We start from the raw sequence: 21,305 nt of genomic DNA on the forward strand, positions 1-21,305 counted from the left end.
TGGTGGTGAATTGAGTGAAGACCATAAATGAATGAGACTTGGAAAATGAAAAAAAGGCCTTTGTACTCACTTTGATGGGGACTACTGGAAGGTGACTTGTCAACTGACTATGTTAACATAGAATAAATAAACATATACTCAAATTTAGCCTCGATAAGTAAGCAATTCAATTTTGAAAGTGCATATTTATACATTTTTATTTGATCTCAACTAACAATTAAATACTTTTGACTCATCTTCAATACATCTAGTAGACATTCTATGTTGACACACACATAAATTTTGGAGGTATGCCACAAGGTTATCCGAGTTCACAGGTGTTGTTGTGCTTATCCCTTTCTACATTAAAATTGAGTTGGTGTTCAGTGTATCCACCTACACATAGATGATTATTTTGTAAGCTGGAATATTCAACTGATACAGAGTGAAATCATGAGTAGAAATGTCTAGGTGTGTATACTCACCGTTAGAGTGTTTACTTATTAGTTGAGATCTGCAAGTTATAAGTATTTATTTATGTATTAATACGTTTTCTTTTTTTCTTTATTTAAAAGAAACTTCAAGTATCCTTAATTAAAGATTTCGAATTCAAATTCTGAGTATGAAATTCTTTTTATAGAGAATAAGTGTTTTCTTTTTAAATGAGCTTTGCAAAGTAAATTCAAATTAATCGAAATCTCACTATCAATATCAATAAAGGAGGACAAAAAAAACATAAAACAAATAATGTAGATACTATTTTTGATTAAATTAGTGAATTTTCTAGGGGTGCCTCTCAAATTTTGCCACACAGTACATATTAAAGTATGTAGGCCCTTTATGATTAACTAAGGGTGGGTCAATGAGGTAGAAATAGGCCCTATTGGTCACTTCTTCATCTTGTATTTGAAAAATAATCTCGATACTAAAATTATGCTTATGAATTTTGAATTTCAGAATAATACTATAAAATAATTGAAATTTCTTAGTTGAAACTAAAGCTTTGGGAAAAGAGAAGTTCCTCTTATTGAAAAATCCTTGCAAATTTTCCTTGTTTCTTTTTCTTTTCGAAAATAATATTCAGAGAACATCTTATTTATTGAACTCAAAATACCAAATGGGCCAACACAAAGATTTTTCGTTTGGTTTGAGATATTGAAAACTAATAAAATAATTTTGCATAAAAGAAAAAATAATTTATGCATAATGTTCTTTAGTAGCTAACAGATTTTTTGTTGAATTGAAGTTGACTGTAAGTAGCTGCCAACTTTGTTGTCAATATTTCGTTAAAGTACTTGTAGCTAATAATTTTTTTGAATAATATGTCGTTAATTCGTTGGCAGACCAAAAAAGTATAACTTAAATAACTCTATAGTTTTAATATGAAATTACAATATATCCCTCATTAGTTTGTAATTACATTAATCCCTTAAAAAAGTAACACAAATAGTATACATAATATGTAGCTCGGATACATTAAAAATTAGCTCGGATACATTAAATACTGGCTCGGATACATTAAAGAAATAAGAAATTTTAGAGGTTTTTAGAAATAGAAGGGGATATTGGAGATAAGAAAAACATAAAACGTGTATTTCAGTCATTTTTCCAAAAAAAAATTAGACACGAATTTTATTGTTCAGAAGCCTTCCTTATTGGCATCTTAGGTCTACGAATTTGTACTTAGAGTCTGTTTGGACTGACTTAAAAGCTGGTCAAATCTACTTTTTAAATCATTTTTAGTTTTTGAGAGTGTTTGACAAAGTTAGAAATAACTTAAAATAAGTTTTAAATGATTTTAAAAATAAAGTTAAAAATTAAAAAGGACTCCTCTTACTTTTTATTTTTTTGACTTAAAAATCATTTAAGATTTGACCTTTTATTTTTTGAGTTAAAAATTATTATTTTTAATATAATTCAAACGGACTCTTAATCTGCCAAGTATACAACAATAGTCCTTATAAATTTATTGTTAATTCTACGTCTTTTTTTTTTTATTAAAAAAAAATACACCCAAAAAACTTTGCAACATTCTTTTCGATCTTTTATTCAAACAATAATAATAATAATAATAATAATAATAATAATAATAATAATAAGTTCAATTCACTCATTTCCATCGTAGGTAGCTCTTTGAAATATCTTAAATATAAAAAAATTATTTAGTATAGTTGAATTCACAAGCTAGTTCTTGACCTGAGGATTCAAGGTAAACAATATACTCTCTATATAACACAAAATAATTTGAAACGTAAAATCACTCAACTCAAGATCGATGATGTTGGAACCGATAAAGACTATGACAAATATATACAAGACAATTTGCTAATACTAAGAATATGAATGACCAAATTATATATAATGAAGAACAAAATTAAGATATATTTAGTAATGAAATAATTTAAAGTTCTTCCCGTATGTATTTAATTTCATACAGTATATAACAAGAGCAGATTCATATTGATTCGACTAATTTACCTTAAATCTTGGATTCGCATTTGTCAATCACAATAGGAGATCGACAAATCGGACATGTAGAATGTGAATACAACCACATATCAATACACTCCACATGAAATGCATGGCTACACTTAGGTAATTTTCTACAAACATCTTCATCTTCTAATAAACTCAAACAAATTATACATTCCAACTCCTCATTACTTTCTTCTTTGTATACAAACAAAGGAATCGAAGAAATCATCGATCTTTCGAGACCCTTTGTTGGCAAATTACTAGCAAAGTTAGTATTATCAACAATATTGAAGGAATGAAAATTATGAAAAGGGGAAGAGAGTGAATTTCGAGTACTCCTTCGTCGAGTTTGAACCAAGAACCATTTGGCATAAATGTGTAGAAGTAAAATAAAGAGAATTACTAAAAGAAGTGATATTATTGCTGCTAGCATAATGTTGCTATTATAAGATAGGATATTATGGATGATGTTCTTTAGTGAGTTAAAAGTAATTTGTGGAAATGGAGGAGGAGGAGAAGAAGAAGAAGAAGTGAACATTTTGGTTAAGTGAAATGGGGTGATGAGAGAAGTGAAACCAAAGAGGGTTTTAATATGTATAGGCTTAAAAAAATAGAGATGCTAGAATACGGTAAAGATTTATGAATAAACATGTGGATTTAATAATATTCTATATGGTTTGTTTTATGTGTCTTTAACTTAATCGGACATAAAGTTTAAGAATATAAAAAAGATTTTCATTTTGTCGTTTAAATTAAAAGTACGTATAAGTTATAATATGTGTGTTCAGTCTGGAGCTGATTTTTTTTTTATGTACGGTTGATAAAAAAAATTGAAAATATTTCTTTAGGAAAACAAGTTTCTTAAAAATGAGGTAAATGACTTTCCTAATGGAAGCAGGAAAACACAAGTTCTATAAGTATCATTTTACATTGATTGTGTTTTTGCCATCTTCTAACACACTTCATTTTCAAACCTCATAGCCACTATCATAACCACCATCGTCCATAGTACGTATTTGTTTAGTTATATATAAATGAATTTAGGATATAATATCTTTTTTTACATATTGAACACAAGTAAATAAGTAAGAAACGACTCACTTATTTTTCTAAAAAATATTTACCTTCGACCGAACACACCCAACAAATATTCACTTTTTTAAAATCTGTTTCTAAAAGAATATATCTTTCTATATTTAGTAGTAATTCTCTATTATCATCATTTTTTACGTTGTCTTTTTTTTAAGATCACAACTCAGAAAATTCATAAATATTTTGGTACAATTAATAAAATATATCTTTTGTTTAAAACATAAACTTCAAAAATCTTTATTTTATTTTTGTTAAAAAAATCATATCTAATAAACTAAAACGCTTAAATTAAAACAACTTAAAATTATTTATTTCATTCACAAGTCAAAGGAGAATACCTTGGTTCAAGGAACTTAGAAATAGATGCATGAGAAAGTGTTGAAAGCACAGTAAAAAGGGGGCCAGAAATAAAGGTCTCGTGAAGGGAACGGCAGTGCACTGTGGGAATGATTATATATATACTATATATAGTTTATTTTGTAGTACTATTTAATTATTTATTTTAGTGCCAATAGAAGATCCCAATATGTCACATGTATCCCAAGAACATCTTTTATTAATTTGCTTGTTTGTAAGTTTGAAAATGCAACAAAAGTAAAAATGAATTTTGAAGTATAGTAGTTAATTATATGTTGTGGATGAATATTTAAGTGTACATGGTCGTACTATTAATTACTATTAGAGTGGGTTGTACAAAATCTTGCATAAGTTTCGAGTTAAATTAAAGTGTGATTTTTTATTGTTATAACTGACTAAATAAAATGAGTGCATTGCAAGGCTCGACAAGTTTATTCCGTTGCCTCATAGCAACGCATAACTTGAAATATAGAATTTGAAATTTTAGAAACAATTTTATAAAGTTTTACTATCAAAATTTCAATGAATTGTATTTTCATGTTTGAACACAATTTCAACCTCTAAATACCTTTTACTTCACTTCAAATCCTTTTTATTTATAACAAATTTCAACCAAATCATACTAAAATTCAATTACATCCATATCTATAAATATCTATAGTAGGTTGATATAGATCCAATGATCTAAAAAGTTGGGAGTGTAGTATAACTTATTATTAGCTTCATAGATCCCACGTGAATATGTGGTAGAGAAGACAGATATACTATTAATTAAGTTTACACATATGATCTTTATTTTTTAAAAGTTTCTAGCTAGTCCACTATCGAATATTTACATTAGAATCTGACTAAATTAGAATTTGAGTATTGTAGATTCATTTCTGACAACAAAAAAAATCATACATGTGATTTGAAGGAATATAATCATCGATCCTATCACAATTCAGATAGGTTAGATTCTATATATGAACCACTACTTATTTAGCCCTTATTTTGGGGGTGACTATATATATGTATGCTCCACCTTTTCTTGCATGTTTTAAGTAAAGCTCAATCTAGTTTCCACTAGCTATGGCTTGTAAACCCCTCACCAAATCCATAGGCAAAGTCTGTATTGGGTTAAAAGTGGAAAATTTATTCAAAGCTTCCTTAGATTGGGACATTGGGTCGAGGCCTATAAACATTTTTTTGTTGACTATCTTAGCATGGACTAGATAAAGAACACAGATACTATGAAGAATTTAACTTTTTTTTATTATAGTAGATATTTATTTATTTTTTAAAAAATATTTTGTAAATTTTTTACCAATCGAACAGAAAAAATATGAAAATATTTTTCTATCCTAAGACGTCATGAATCTGAATATATATATATATATATATGTATGTTGTAATATTTAAATGTCTGATTCTGAATACACATCCGATTAAATGGTTTTCAATTGTTTGCATTTGACAAGATAATAAACACTACACAGGAGCTTAGTTCTCAAACCCGTTTCAATACAATCATACGCCTTTTTTTTAACACACGATTCAGAAATGTCACCTGATAATATTATGAATATTATGTACAAATGCAAGAAGATTATGATATAGTGATAATGATGATGAAATAGAATTAGGTAATAATGTAACACCACCCAGAGGCGAACTCAAGATTGAAAGAGTTTGGGTGAATCAATAGTATCTTAATTTAAGCATTAGTGAATTTTTCAATGACGATTAACGAATAATAGCGAATTTTTTAATGACGATTAATGGATAATGTCTTTTTTAATGACGATTAATGGACAATAGCAATTTTTTTAGTGACGATTAATGGATAATGTCGTATTTGATTAGTATTAGTGAATTCTTCAATGACGATTAATGGATAATAGCAAATATTTTAATGACGATTAATGGATAATAGCAGATTTTTTAATGACGATTAATGGAAATGTCATACTCCCTCCGTCCCTATTTAGTTGTCCATATTTCCTTTTTTAGTTGTCCCTATTTAGTTGTCAATTTTGACAAATCAAGAAAGGACAACAAATTTTTTCCTATTATACCCTTGTTTACACTTCTTGAAAANCCCCCATCATATCCTATTTTAATGCTTATTCGATTTCACTATTTTCATTATATTTGATTTTTCTCTTCGACTTTATTGGTGGTTGATAAAATTAATGATTAAGTTTAAAAATAAAATATAATGATGGATTTGTTTGCATAGGGTGACAAAGAAGAGGGAATTGAAGGTGGTGGAGAACAAAAAATCGATATTGACAATGGTGGTAGTGATATTTGGTGGTGGGTTTGTACCTTTTGATGGTGATGATATAATTTTGGTGATGAGTTTGTTTATGAGTGTCAAATTTTGTTGTGGATCTTTTTATTTTTTGTGGGAATAATGGTGATAGTATGATTTCGATGGTGGATTTGTTCGTAGGTGGTGAAATTTATGGTGACTATTTTGGTTTTCATGGTGAAATGTATAAATTTGGTAGTAATATGGCGGCAATGGTAGTGGTTTCATGGTGGTGTTCATTGAAGAAAAAACAATTGAATGATATGGAGAATTTTAATCAAAATTTGACATGACATTGGTGTGGCGCAAGTGTGATACACCTCTCATTATGAGAGTGGTGCTACACGACTTAGGGGATATAAAAATTCACTATTTAGTAGCAGAGGTGTGTAATAGGTCACTATATTAGTTTAAGCGTGTAACTGATTTTTTGAGACAAGTTTGGGGGTGAATTTATGCATTTCCTTCATATTTCTATCAGTTTCTTGAGATAGATATGTATATATACATAATTTTCCCTAAGTTAACGGGTGCACGTGCACCCCCACCTATACATGTGGGTCCACCCCTTACACCACCTACACTCCGAGGGTGGTTTCCTCTACCTTTTATCAGTAACATAATGACACTGTGCTTTTTATGAGTATACGACTAATTATATTCTAATTTTTATCAGTTTTTTAAAATAGAAATATACATGATTTTTTCTGAAATTAATGGATACACGTATACCCTATCTATAGGGATGGGTCCGCCTATGCCTACAATTACTAGTGTAGCTGGACAGAGAGTTAATTTAGTTGGGATAAACCATCTTTTATCAGATTAATTTGACAAATCATGGAAGAGGTAGGGTGTGGATGTTTTTTACTCAAATTGAGAGGACTGATGGTTAAATGTAATCTTTTGTGCCCTACCTTTTAAGCATGCCTTAAACGGAGTTAAAGAAATACATTAACACTTCATAAAAAATACAGTAAGATCGTTTGGTAGAGTGTAGGGGTGTACAAAATCGAATCGAAAATCGAACCAAATCGCAAATTGAGTTGAGAAAAAAAAATCCAACTAGTGGTTGGTTTGACTTGGTTTGGTATTGAAAAAAAAACCTGACTATATTTGGATTGGTTTGGTTTTAACTAAAAAAAAACAACCCAAGACCAAACCAACCCGATATTATATATATAATTTTAAAATTTTATTTTATACATAAAAATATTTACTTTGATATAATTTTTAAATATTTCTTATACTTTTTCATAGTTTTTATCTTTTAATATATTATTTCAAGTTTGAAACTTAGAGTTCTAAATGGTTCAATAAAGATTATAGTCTACAGATGTTGGTAATTATAATAAAGCTTAAATCAAAATCAAATTAATACTAATGCAAAAAGAAAATCAATTCAACACTAAGAATGACAATAATATTGAATATTTGTTCTTTGGTTTTACATTGGTTTAGACAATTCAAATGCATAATCTAATTTTAATTTCTTTTAATATTTAGTCATGTAACTAATACTTATTAAGTTTATTTTAGCATGATTTAGTACTTTTAAATTATGATCATTTTCATGATGACTTGTTAATTTGCAATATTTGTTTTACGCGATTTCATTATTATTATTTTTTTGTTGGATATTTTAGTGTCATTACTCATATCATATTTTGTATAATTTTCTTAAGAAACACCTTAGATAGTTGTATTTTGGTAGGACTAAATAAATATTTGGAGTACAAGTAAACTATATGTTTGTATGAATACTTTACCGGAAAAACCTGAAAAAACCCGAAAATCCCAAAAACCCAAAAAAACCCGAGGTTGAAAAACTCGAGTTTAATTGGTTTGGTTTATAGATTTAAAAATCCGACACAAATGATTAGGTTTGATATTAGAAAAATCCGAACCAACCCGGCCATGTACACCCCTAGTAGAGTGTATAAAAATAATGCTTTATAGAGTGTATTACCAATGCTTGCATTAGTAATGCTTGTATTAATTATGTTTGTATTAGTAATATATATTACTCTTATCTAATAGTGTCCACATGATTCAATATTCCATAGACAACTAAAAATCTTAACGACAACTAGGATGAAGCTACACGTGGAGACATGACCATGAAAAGCTCTACTCGTCATCACTCTAACTAAAGTTACCAGCACTATAACACAAAAACAATAACATACGTAGTGAAATCCACAACTGAGGTCTGGAGAGGGTAGAATGTACGGAGATCTTACCACTACCTCATGAAGGTAGAGAGATTGTTTCCGAAAACGACCCTCGACTCAAATGTACTTTATTACGTTAGTGAAGGAGAAGCAAGAAAAATCACAGTTGACATTCAAATGATTCAAGAAGCAAGGTTAGATTTGTGATAGATCATTTTCTTTTATGATCGTGGTGTCCGGGCCAATTTTCGCACACCTCGACTAATTCCATGGGATACTTGCCACCAACAGGTACCAAGTAATTCCGTCCACCAAGGCTAGGAAAGATGGGAAGAATCACCTAGTGTTTTTTTGTCTTGGATGAGTTTTGAACCGGAGACCTCGGGATTCTCAACCACTTCATTGACCACTAGGTCACACCCTTGGGTGTGATTTGTGACAGATCAAGATCACACCGATAAACCATAATTCAAAAGAAATAAGATATATATTACTCCTATCTTATAGTGTCCATAGGATTCAATGTTCCATAGAAAACTTAATGCGTTAAAAGACAACTAAACATATTTGGTAGTCAGAGTTACCCGGTAACTCTTTTTTTTTTTACAAAGGTAACAATTTTGTGTATTAATCTTTAGCACTAAAGGCTGGGATCCCAAATTTACATCATGGAGCTACATACAGTTGCGTGTACTTAAAACAAAACTAAACTAGATCCTACTTCATCTTACAAAGGACCTAGGATATCTCTAACCGCTATAGGATCATCTATATACTCCAAACTGCACCAATAACAAAAAGTGATTATGCAGTTCATTTTAATCCTGTGTAAAGGACTACTAATACTCTCAAAGCATCTCATATTTCTCTCCTTCCATATGGTCCACCAAATCACTGCTGGGACAATCCTCCATCTGCTTTGGTCTGTACTGCCACTGCCTTCATTGTTCCAACTTTCTATAGCCTGACTTACCCTTTGTGGCATGGTCCAGTTTGTGCCCCTGAAGCTGGTAAATAAGTGCCACAGTTGTCTAACCACCTTGCAATGAAGAAACAGATGATTGATTGTCTCTGCCTGTTGGTCACAAAAAAAAATCTAGGACACATATGTATTCCCCTCTTCATTAGATTCTGCTGTGTTAGTACCGCCTCTTTAACTACCAACCAAGTAAAGACTGTCACCTTAAATGGAATTTTGACTTTCCAGATAAGCTTCCAAGGAAAAAATCTGAGTTGAGTCCCCATTTGATTCAAGTTCTTGTAGGCAGAGCTAACTATGAAGATACCTTTGATGTGATGAATCCACCTAAGAGTGTCTTCTCCCTCTTTCAATCCTCCAAAATGGTCCAGGGTGTCATAAAATTCAGCTAGTTTATCCACCTCCCAGTCTTGTATCCTCCTTCTATGTGTTAAGTTCCATTCATGGATGGACCAAACTTCTTGCACCGTGGCCTCATGTTGTTGATTCAACAGATAGATGTCTGGAAAGAGCTGTTTGAGGCAACCATTTCCTAACCAATTATCATCCTAAAACAAAATCTTTCTTCCATTGTTTACATTGAATCTAGTTTTTTGAAAGAAACAATGCCACAAATTTCTGATTGATCTCCATAGGCTAATACCATAGGTAGAAGTCACTTCCTTAGTTTTCCAATGATCTATCTTCTCATACTTTGCCTGAATCACTCTAACCCAAAGGGCCTGCTCCTCGTTAGGAAATCTCCACAACCACTTCATCATAAGGCTTTTGTTCTGTTTCTTCAAGTTTCTAATGCCTAAACCACCTTGTTTCTTTGAAAGAATTACAGTCTTCCATTTGACCAAATGAAATCCTTTGTATTCTTTCTCTCCATTCCACAAAAAAATCCTCCTTAATGCATCAATTCTTTCCTCCACCGTAGGAGGGAGAGGAAAAACTGACATCAAATATGTTGGCAAAGCTTCTAAGACTGAGTTGATCAGGGTCAATCTTCCACCTCTAGACAAATACTGTGTTTTCCATCTAGATAGTCTTCTTTCACATCTCTCCAGCACCCTATTCCAGATTTCATTGGATTTGCTTTTGGCTCCCAAAGGCATCCCTAAATATACTGTTGGTAGTTTACCTATTTCTCCTCCCAAGATCTCTGTCAGATGTTGCATTCTGTTCACCTTATTAATTGGGAAAATAAGACTTTTTCTCCAGTTGATATGGAGACCTGAAGTTGCTTCAAAAAGAATTGAGTATCACTCTCAGGATCTTAAGTTGGCTTTCTTCTGCATCACAGAAGATGAGAGTGTCATCTGCATATTGGAGATGAGTGACTTCCATCATGCCTTATTTTTCTATTAGAATAGACTATATAGATATATTTTTCTCCATAGACTATTCAAATAGGGAAAAAAACAATTTGGCATAGACTATAGATATATTTCTCCATCATGCCTTATTTTTCTCTAGTTCTACTGTGGATTCTAAGAGATTGTAGGTCTATCAAAGAAACTTCCTTCCATGTGATATTAAGTCTATCTAGTCACCTTTTCAACACATTCACTCACCATGATTATACACCTATTGACTGGTGTATCTAGAGGTGACTATGCAAGACATGACCAAACCATTTTCTCATAATTGTGTGCTAACTTGCACTTCCTGCCAAATGTGGTTACTTTTAATATTGTCTATATGTGAACTTACTAAGTGTGCAATGTCAACGGTGAGATGCAAAGTCAGTTTAGACAAAACATGAAGATACTAGCTGATTGCACAACATCATACAGAGTATCATGTGTAGTGTACCAGAGCCAAGAATCATTAGTGCCTTTACCCTTGTCTCTCAAAATGTCAAATATTGTAGTGCTTTCAAAACCATGTTCTTCCATATGAGCAGAAAACATAAGTGGCTGCATTACTGGATTCACTAAGCAGACAGGTTGTACAACGACATTCTTGAGTACATTTCAATGAAAATGATTGCTTGGATTTCCCTTTGCACTTTGCCTATGAACACCATATTTTGGATTTACAAAGATTACAGTTCGAATTTGGCTACAACAGCTAAGGTCTTGCTTTAAAGACTAAAGGTACATATACCGCATAATCAATTTGTCATCAATCCAATAGGAGCTTAGATCACGGAAATCAATAGTCGTAGATGGACTTACATTTTAAAAGGATCTCAACAACATAAAGAACCTTTATTTCAAGTATCGCACAAAAGATCTACCAAATTCCAAAGATATATCCCTCGAAAGATCTACTTCAATCCAATAATGAAAAAGGAACTATTATCTTATAGAGAAATCTTTTTTGTAAAAATGGTCTCCTTCTGAATGATGTGATCAACTCAAGAATACTTGTCTTCCATCTTTAAAGTATTTGGTTTTGTAGAAATTTTCCTTTTTTTAATCTCCTCCTTTTGTAGAAACCATGAGAAAATAAAAAGGCCATAGGGAGCCTTAAAGAATCTTCCATAGTGGTAGTTCATTCATGAAACCCATGGATCTCACTCCGTGTTCTTTATTTTCTTTTAACAATCAAATACTACACCAACAATTATTATAATTCAAGCCTATTCCACACTATCAGTAAACATTTTCATTCTTCAGAAATCAAGCCTAGCTAACATCCTTGGATATGTAGAGAAACAGTTCCAAAGTGTAGTAAAGGAAGAAAAGTGCTCACTCTCAACAATGAAAACCCATTTCTTTAATTCCTATACACAAAAGAAAGCATTTATATAGTTACCATTGAGAAAAAAACAGTTTTATACCCAATTTATAACAGGTTGCAACAAGCCGGCTGGCCAAAGAGAATCAACTAGTTTAACTAGCCTGGAAAAGATTCTTCCTGCACCATAGGTACAGATATATTTAATCTGCTCTATGTTGTTTATCTTGTCATTGAGACATCTATCATTCCTCTCAATCGAAATAGATAACAATTACTCCCTCTATTTATAATTGTTTGTCCTATTCTGACTTGGCACGAAGTTAGAAAGTAAAGAAGACTTTTGAATCTTGTGGTCTAAAATTAAAGGTATGTCAAATGTACCAAATGCTCTTTAATATTCTGGAAAGTTGGAATTAAAGAATTGCTAAGTAGAAAAGAGGCATTCTTTTTTAAACGGACTAAGAAGGAAAGTAGGACAAACAAATTGAAACGACGGGATTTTTGTCTCTTCTTTGTGCTTCTATCAAAAAAATACCTGAAGTTAACTAAGTAGTACTAAAAATATTGATATTACTAGACATAACATGTGTACACTTAAAGACACTCACCATTATATTATTATTATTTTTGAAATTGGTATGGTCACCAGAGTTCTCATATTAAGTGTGCAAGCACATTTGATTTCTACGAAAAAGAAGAGCTGATAAATAACTCAACATATCAAAATTGAAGTACCTCCTCAATAGGTCTGCCTAGAAAACTCAAGCAACATTCTAATTGCCATCAGCTTCTGCAATGCATTGGATGCCACTTGTTTTGCAGGGATAAAAAGGAAATTGTATTACAGCCATAGCCTAGCTGAATAAATCAAGCGATCACTTCTTGTTTCTTAAGTGAAGCTCTGGTATGATGTCAAGGACGGAAGGATTCTCCCTTATGACGTTTATCAATAACTCAGTTGTAGTTGCATCAAGTGAGAAGCCCCTTCCCGCTATTTTCTTCATAAATGTTGCCATTTCACTAATTTTGTTGCACCTGAGATATCCTTGCACAACAACATTGTAAGTGACATTGTTGGGAAAACAACCATTGTCTTCCATATTTCGTAGAATATCGTTAGCTTCATCCAAAAACCCCTCAAGACATAATCCTTTTATCATTATAGTGAATGTTCTCACATCTGGTAGCACTCCAATTAAAGGAAGATTCTCAAAAATGGCACGAGCTTTGTCGAGTTTACCATTTTTGCACAAGCCACCAATGACAATATTGTAAAATATAATATCAGTATTTTCTCTCTTTCGTTCCAACTTACTAAAGAGCAACAAAGCTTCTTCAACAAGTCCATACTTAAAATAACCATTGAGCACAATGCCATGAGTGTAAAAGTCAGGTATGGGCCCTGCAGATAGCATCTCAGCAAAGAATTTTTTTGCATCGCCTACTCTTCCAACTTCAAACAGACCTTGCAAGATAGTATTGTAGGTAACAATATTTGGTTCTGATCCCTTTTCAGAAATTTCACAAAACAACTGCATGGCCTCATCCACTTTCTTTTTCTTACAGTATCCGTTTATTAGTATGTTATAGCTAAAAATGTTAGGCTCAATGCCCTTATCAATCATGATATCGAAAATTCTCCTAGCTCTATCCACTTGACCACGCAAACAATATCCATCTATTATCGCACTGTATGTGATTGTATTAGGCTCTACACCTTTTTCGACCATGTGTTTCATTACTTCCTCGGCATCTTTGACTTTCCCTTCTTTGCATAGTCCATCGATCATTATGGTGAAGGTGCACACATCTGGATAAATGTTAAAGTTCACCATCTCAGAGAACAAAGTCTTAACCTTTTCCCACAGACCAAGCTTACACAAACCATCAATTAATGAACCATATGTGACTATGTCCGGAGGAATGCCTTTCTGCTTCATCTCATTCAAAAGGTTGATAGCACCATCTAAGTTTCTATCTTTGCAAAGGGAATCTATAACGATGTTGTAGATATATATGTTGGGCTCAGTGTTACCTTGTTCCATTAACCGGAGCAAACTTAAGTCTTCTGAGTATGACCCCTTTTGCTTAGCCCATTCATGACGATTGCATACATGACTTCGTTAGGCTCACAAATCTTGTTTCTGACCAATTTTTTGAACAATTCAACAGCATCTTTAACCTTATTTTCAGCAAAGATTCCTCTTAATAGGGTGTTAAAGGTAACAGTATTAAATGGAATGCCATTCTTCAAGTAAATAGGTAACACCGAAAATCCAAAATGAGCATGATGCATCAGGCAATAACTATTAATCACACTAGTCAAGATGAACCCATCAATTGGAATACCCAATATCTGCATTTCGCGAAAAAGAGAAACAACAGTCGAGTAATGCTTCATACTTATCATATTGTTAAACAATTTAGAGAAGTCGACAAGAGAAGGAAGAGGCTTCATTCTAACCATTTGATGAAAAAGAGTAACAGCATTATCAAAATTGATGCTTACCCCATGTTTACAAATGGATTTATTAGCACTACCATAAATTCTTCTCATCTTCACCTGAATGAGAGAGAATTGCACACCGCAACGATTCCCCCCATTACCAGCGATATGCCCTAATTTTGCCAGTCACTGTTTTTGGAGTCAATAATTAAGACTCATGTCACTTTTTCTCTATTTTGAAATTTTTTCGTCACGTTATTTTTCGTATTTACAAAGAACCTAGAGAAAAAAAAGAGACATTTTTCTAAAAATGGGCATGATTGGAAATTTGGAATATAGATGAGGTAACATACGAAATTTAAAAAATAATAGAGATAATTTAGATGGATTTGGAATCAAAATTCACAAAAATGAGTTCTTTTTGCATTCAGAGTACTTCAGTTATGATTCATCAAACTTAAGTTCAATTCAAATATTTTAGTTCAAGCATCTCAAGATATTGTCTCAATAAACTTATTCAGTTGTTTAAGAGGTTTCATTAGACATAGTCATTCCATTTCTAATATTCACAACTTCCACATTATTATAGTAGCAAGTCTTAGAAAATGCCAAATTAAGAATTCGCTTGGGACCAACCGTAATTTCGAGTGCCACACATCCAAGATGTAGACTTGGAGCGTGACACCCAATCTATTCCAACAAAATCCATTTAAAATAAATTCTAATTTTAGAAATCCAAAATTCTAAATTCAAGCTTAAGCTAACTTCGTAGAGTTTTAGCTCATATTCTTCCCTAGTCAACTATTTTGCTCAGCTATTGTATCAAAATACTCACATTTAGAGTTTTGGCCAAAAAGCATTCCTTAACTATACTCTATGTTTAAACCACATCTTTGCACTATCACAATGAACAAAAACATCCTTCAATTATCTTAAAAATGACAAGATTCATCCTTCAATTAGTTTTTGTTAAAAAACTAATGATTGATCAACCCGTTTTGTTTGCTCCCATTCTTCTCTTAGCTTATAATTAGTAATAGACAATCCTAACTAAACTGAATGAGCTAGGAAGAGAGGTTTTTATCCTCAACTTCACAGTAACAGCCACGATGTTCCCGTAAAAAATGAGTAAAATATTTCGAATAAACTATCTTTTGTCCTATATAGTTACTTATCAGATAAGCAACATAATATTATAAGAAAAAAAATGTATAATTTTCTCTTTATTTCCTAGACAAATGAGGAAATTTGAAGTATGAAGGTAGTCTATTTTATTTTATTTTTGTGTAAATTTGACAAACACTAGTAGCTGTATTTTAAAAAATATAAATGTAATATATTTAGATATTACATAAAAAAAATACTTTTTTTGTTCCAATTTATGTGATGCTTTTTGCTTCTTAAGATTCTAATTATGTGAAGTTTTTATAAATATTTTACTATGTATTTTATCATATTCATGAGAAGAATTGCAACTTTAATATGTGAAAAAGTCACATGTTTATCGATAGTTAATTCTTGCTTCATTTACATAAAAGGAAATGAATTTAACCGTTAGTTTCTATCAAGAAAAAAAAATGAAAGGCTGAATCTAACCATTTTTAGGATAGTTAAGGGATGTTTTTTGGTCACTATGGTAGTAGAGGGATGCCATTTAAATTTAGAGTATATTTGAGGGATGTTTTTAGCCAAAAACTCCTCACATTTATGATATCTCCTGTATCACTTTTTTTTTGTACTTGAGTTTCTATCATTTACTTGCCAATTTTTCTCTCATTTATGACATTTGTCAATATAATAATTCAACATCGCATACGTCATATTTAAAACTACAAAACTCAAAAGAATATTTTGACACATTACACATTTTTATGTTTACAAAATTAAAATAAAATTTCTATGATCTTAAACTTCATATCCAGTAAAATTAAGACACGCGGAATTATGGGGTAGAAATTAGTTATAGCATTGGTTGCATGATGTCATAATCATAAACTTAAGTCTTGAAGTTGTATGAGATCCATCATGTAAATACTATCATAAATTTTGGTTTATATAATATGGTATACAAAATTGGCCACACACGAATAAGACTTCATCTCCCAAGTTGTCCAACTCTTTCAAGAAGAAGTAAGTATGCAAATACCAAGTAACCTCCTTGTGCATAAGCATTCAAACGTTCAGCTCATCCCTATGCTCTGACTTGCAACATCATATATAACATCTCCGATGAGCACCATAACCATCTCGGCCTGATCAATTATTGGAATGTGCCTGACGCGTTTATCTAGCAAGTGACATGCATGTGTTAGAAAAATAGATTTGAAGTGTGAAATATCATTGTCGTTGAAGAAATATCAGATGCATACTGATTTGGAGAAAGCAGAAAAGTTTCTTCAAGATATGATGAAGCAAATGGATAAGTCACTTTCAAGGAAGGAGTAATTTCTAGAGGTTGAGCAGCCTATTTAGCAAAGGTAACAAAAATCATTGGCAATTAAGTTGGTTCATGGAAACAAAAAAAAGATAGATAAATCACCAGAATGATAGTCAAAATGAACCCATCAATTGGGATACCCAATTTCTGCATTTCTTGAAAAAGAGAAAGGAGAGTAATGTTTCATACTTATCATAATCTTAAATAATTTAGAGAAGTCGATAACAGAAGGAAGAGGCTTCATTCTAACCATTTGATGGAAGAGAGTAACAGCATCATCTAAATTGCTACTATTTACAACACCAATTACTGAAATGAATTGATTACTGTAATGGCATGAAGGAAAACTTCTTACTGTAATTGCCTGAGCAGAATTAGAAGAGATAAAGGAAAATACTGTTTCCATTTCACCTCACCCCAATACCTTTTTGACTCAAGAACATTATGTAAAAGAAATTGCTTAGATATGGAACTGCAAGCAGAAAACTGCCAGGCTCTCTCCCCATGAATCAATAATTTATGAGATTTCTAAGGTTTGGGTTATTGAGATAATCTCTTGGCTAAAAAGAACCAAAATTTTCAAATCCTACTTCAGGAAATCATTACTTGGCCCCAAAAGTAAGAAGAATGGGAATTCCTTGAAAAGCATCCAAGTTTCGTCTTAGGAATTGAAAATTAACCCTCATTTTCCAATTGTTTAGCATGTCCTTCTGTATAAGAAAACCATCTACTTTCTCATAGTACAAGAATAGAGATGTGAAAAAGAGGAGACGTTATAATCACCTGCACGTATTGTAGTACATTGTATTTCTCAGTTGGTCAATTTCAGTGATACCTTTAGTGCCTGCAACAACTTCCAGCACTTGCCTGGGAAGAAGGGAGTTGATATTTTTCAAGAAATAAAGATCAAACTATAGATACAGAGAATCATATGCAGAAAGAAGTACTACTATATTGGCGCGGCATAAATAGTGGAAAATATCCCACAACAGAGTGAATATTATATACTACCTTTGTTTCAATTTGTTTGCCTTACTTTCCTATTTAATCAATTTCAAAAATGTTTCTCTCGCTACCCTTCGGGGTGGCCCAGTGGTTTGGGCTTGGGACTTCCATGTTGGAGGTCTCAAGTTCGAAACCCCTTGCCAGCGAAAGCAAGGGGTTTGCCTTCTGGGTCGAGCTCGTCGCACCGGGCTTGCCTAGTGCGGGTTACCTCTCCTATGTGGTTTGCGAGCTATTGCATAGGAGCGAGGGTTTTACCCTGTGCGCACCCAAAGGGTAGCGACTGCGGGTTTCCCTTGTCATCAAAAAAAAAAAAAAACGTTTCTTTCGCTTATTAGCAACTCTTTAATTCTAACCTTCTATCGGGCATGTTTAAGACCACAAGATTAAAGGGCATTTTGGTACATACAAAATATCTTTAGTTTAAGACCACAAGATTAAAAAATCTTCTTAACCAAACAAACAAATTGAAACAACAGGAGTAATTCCTTTAGACCTTCACTCAAAAGCATATAGAGAGAACTGAAAATATCCAGAACAAAAAAAAAGGGTAAGCTGGTAATTTGCTTTTGTTCATGGGATGAAAAAGGGAAAGGTAAATAAATTACCAAAGAATACATCAGACTCAACTCTAAATTTAAACTCAAACCCTACAACCCCCAACCACACCTTATTGTTAAAGCAAACAACCATTTATTCTAATAACTAGTAGGACTAGAAAGTTCAAAACAGGCCCAACAATATTAGACGCGTTTGTGTTGACAGATAATATATAGAAAGACAAATTTCAAGAAAGCTCAAGTATCCCCGATGAATAGATAGCTTCTTTCACAAGATTAACACTTTCCACACATGATCTTTGGATTTTAAATTTATTTATTTATTTGGACTGTGGCACTTGCCAATTTGAACTTCAGCGGGAATGTGTTGTAAGGATACTTCTTCTAGCTTCTCTGCTTCCATCCACATTTCAGATATTCTCCTTTTACAGCTCTACTTAGAATCAGTTTTCCAAGTCTGTATCTTTTCCCAACTCTAAAATTACTTTTTTTTATTACACAAGTATTGAAAGTAATTCTTTAACATATAAAAGTGTATTTAATGGATAAAAGAAGGGGAAAGTACTACAGAACACTAATATTCTATAAAGAATATCAAATTTAGAAATATATGGAAGTTGTAGCTTTCATTTTCAATCAACTACATCTCAGTAACACAGTTTGAATTGATGTCTATAAAAATGGAAAAGGAATCATTTAATTAGCAATAAGAATGCATCAACGATTTGAGGAAAAAAATGCATTCAGCCCATCACACTTGTTATCATCTATGCCTTTGATAGCCATGATTTTTTCTTTTAAACTGGTAATGTTAATGCCTTTCATAGCCAAGTGCACTTCCTCTCTAGTGATTGGAGTAATTAGAGCTAGTTGTTGACTTCTATTAAGAGTAAATCTTTCTGACATCACCCTTGGATCAATATCAGGTAGCGCATTAGCAGCAGATCCCAATAGCTTCTTCCTGACAACAATGATTTTCCTATCAACATCAGAAAACTCCTGAATTTAGCTTCTTCAATTCATTCTTTGATATTCCTAACCTTCCACCAGGTCATGTGCATAGAGTAACCTTGTACACGGGGGTGTATCTAGGGAGGTTCCTGGGTTCACGTGAACCCATGCTCCCCTCCGCAGATCATATACAGTAGTGTTATATTTTTTAAAAAAATACTTAAACATCAAACTGGTCAAATTTATACCATAGATCCACCATTTCATAATAGTGCACACATCCTCTTGAAATTCTGGACACGCCTCTGCATTGTACAAGTATACTCTAGGTAGGTTCAACTATCTTCAAGAACTCCTTGTATTCAGCCAAACTGTTAATGAATTTAAAAGGCCTTCTTCACCCTGAACAGAGGAACCATATAGTCCACCCCACACCCTCATAAAGCCAAACCCTCCCCGCCCCACACCCTCATAAAGCCAAACCCTCCCCGCTCCACATAAGGCAAAACCCGCCCCGTCCCGGTTCCATCCCTACCCCAGATGATACATATTCTTCCTCTATTACCAGAGTTATTACACCATCTCAGTCCAGCAACCTTCTTTATAATTCTGACATCATGCTGTTCCGTTACTCTATGCTCAATAATAGCTTACAGGCTAAATTTTCTCCCTAAGAAACACCTTTAACGCGTTGTGCTTACTCACTTTATTAGCCTGGGGGTGGTAAAATCAACCCAACCCACCCGATGTTTCTAGTAGCTACGAGTTGGGTCATGACCTATTTGTTGAGTTGACTCAGCGGGTTGAACCCAAAATGATCCATCAAACAATCAGGCCAGATCATGTAACCCGCGGTGGGTAAAAATGTAATCCAACCCAAACAAGCAAGGGATATTAAGAAAAAAAAATCTATTTTTTTTTTATGATTTCCTATTTGGATAGAAATTCTATCCAAACTCAAGTATATTACAAGAAAATAAGGTTGAGGAATGGTCACCAAGCTGGATTTATCAATTATGAGGCAACAGATGGGTTGCATGGGCTGAGCTGAAATCCAATGGCAGAAGTGGTGGCATTCTAATACTTTGGGGAAAAAAACAATGGACAGTCAGAGAAATTCATAGGGGCAGTTACACCATTTCATGTTTGATATAGAGTACAAGAGGAGTTCAGATGGGGTTTCATAGGTGTCTGCGGACCTCACAACAATCCAGAAAGAGAGCTATTGTGGTATGAACTTGCAGCAGTAAGGGACTTATGGAATGATTGGTGGGTAGTTGGAGACGACTTTAATGTTTGCAGATACAAGAGTGAAAAATACAACGGTAGTAGAAGATCCAGCGCAATGAACAACTTCAGTGAATTCATTCTTAATCTAGGAATTATTGATTTACCTTTACTAATGGGAAACTTCTCTTGGTTCAGGGGTGAAGACTCTCGGCAAGCTTCTTGAATAGACAGGTTTCTAATCTCCCCGGAGTGGAATGATACTTTCGACTTAGTGAAGTTACCAAAAACAAGTATTACATTCAATACTTATGCATTTTAATATTTGAATACTTTCCTGAAATATCAATTATAAAAATAAAAATAGTGAAATAAGGTAATGAGAAGTTGTCCTGCTTTCTACAGCAAATATTAATCAATGTATTACGTTAATTACCAAAACTGTGATTTGTTTAAAAAGGGGGGAGAAGTTGGGTTATGTTGGGTGAGTTGGGTTATAACCCAGTAAAAATATAGGAAGTGGTTTACCTTTTCAATAAGCCTGCCTGCAAAGCCCAAGCGACGTTCTAATTGGCTTTTCTGCTTCCACAACTGCATTAGAAAGCATTTCTTTTGCAGTGCTAAAAGGAAATTGTATCACAATGATAGTGTAGCCGA

General features: G+C 32.8%; 1 protein-coding gene across 1 annotated transcript in view; it reads right to left on the reverse strand.

Annotated features, from left to right (window-relative positions):
- Positions 1-12,734: 12,734 nt before the first annotated feature.
- LOC125873963 (pentatricopeptide repeat-containing protein At5g55840-like) overlaps positions 12,735-21,305 on the reverse strand; it is a 44,949-nt gene continuing 36,378 nt past the window's right edge. The window contains exons 3-9 of the mRNA XM_049554780.1: positions 21,177-21,239; positions 19,905-20,041; positions 19,380-19,431; positions 17,159-17,272; positions 16,841-16,935; positions 14,159-14,484; positions 12,735-14,060 (exon numbers count right to left, since the gene is read on the reverse strand). Of these exons, the coding sequence (XP_049410737.1) occupies positions 12,901-14,060; positions 14,159-14,484; positions 16,841-16,935; positions 17,159-17,272; positions 19,380-19,431; positions 19,905-20,041; positions 21,177-21,239 (1,947 nt within the window). The 3' untranslated portion in view covers positions 12,735-12,900. The remainder of the gene's footprint in view (positions 14,061-14,158; positions 14,485-16,840; positions 16,936-17,158; positions 17,273-19,379; positions 19,432-19,904; positions 20,042-21,176; positions 21,240-21,305) is intronic.

This window comes from Solanum stenotomum, chromosome 8, assembly GCF_019186545.1.
Source record: "Solanum stenotomum isolate F172 chromosome 8, ASM1918654v1, whole genome shotgun sequence".
NCBI classification, from domain to species: Eukaryota; Viridiplantae; Streptophyta; class Magnoliopsida; order Solanales; family Solanaceae; genus Solanum; species Solanum stenotomum.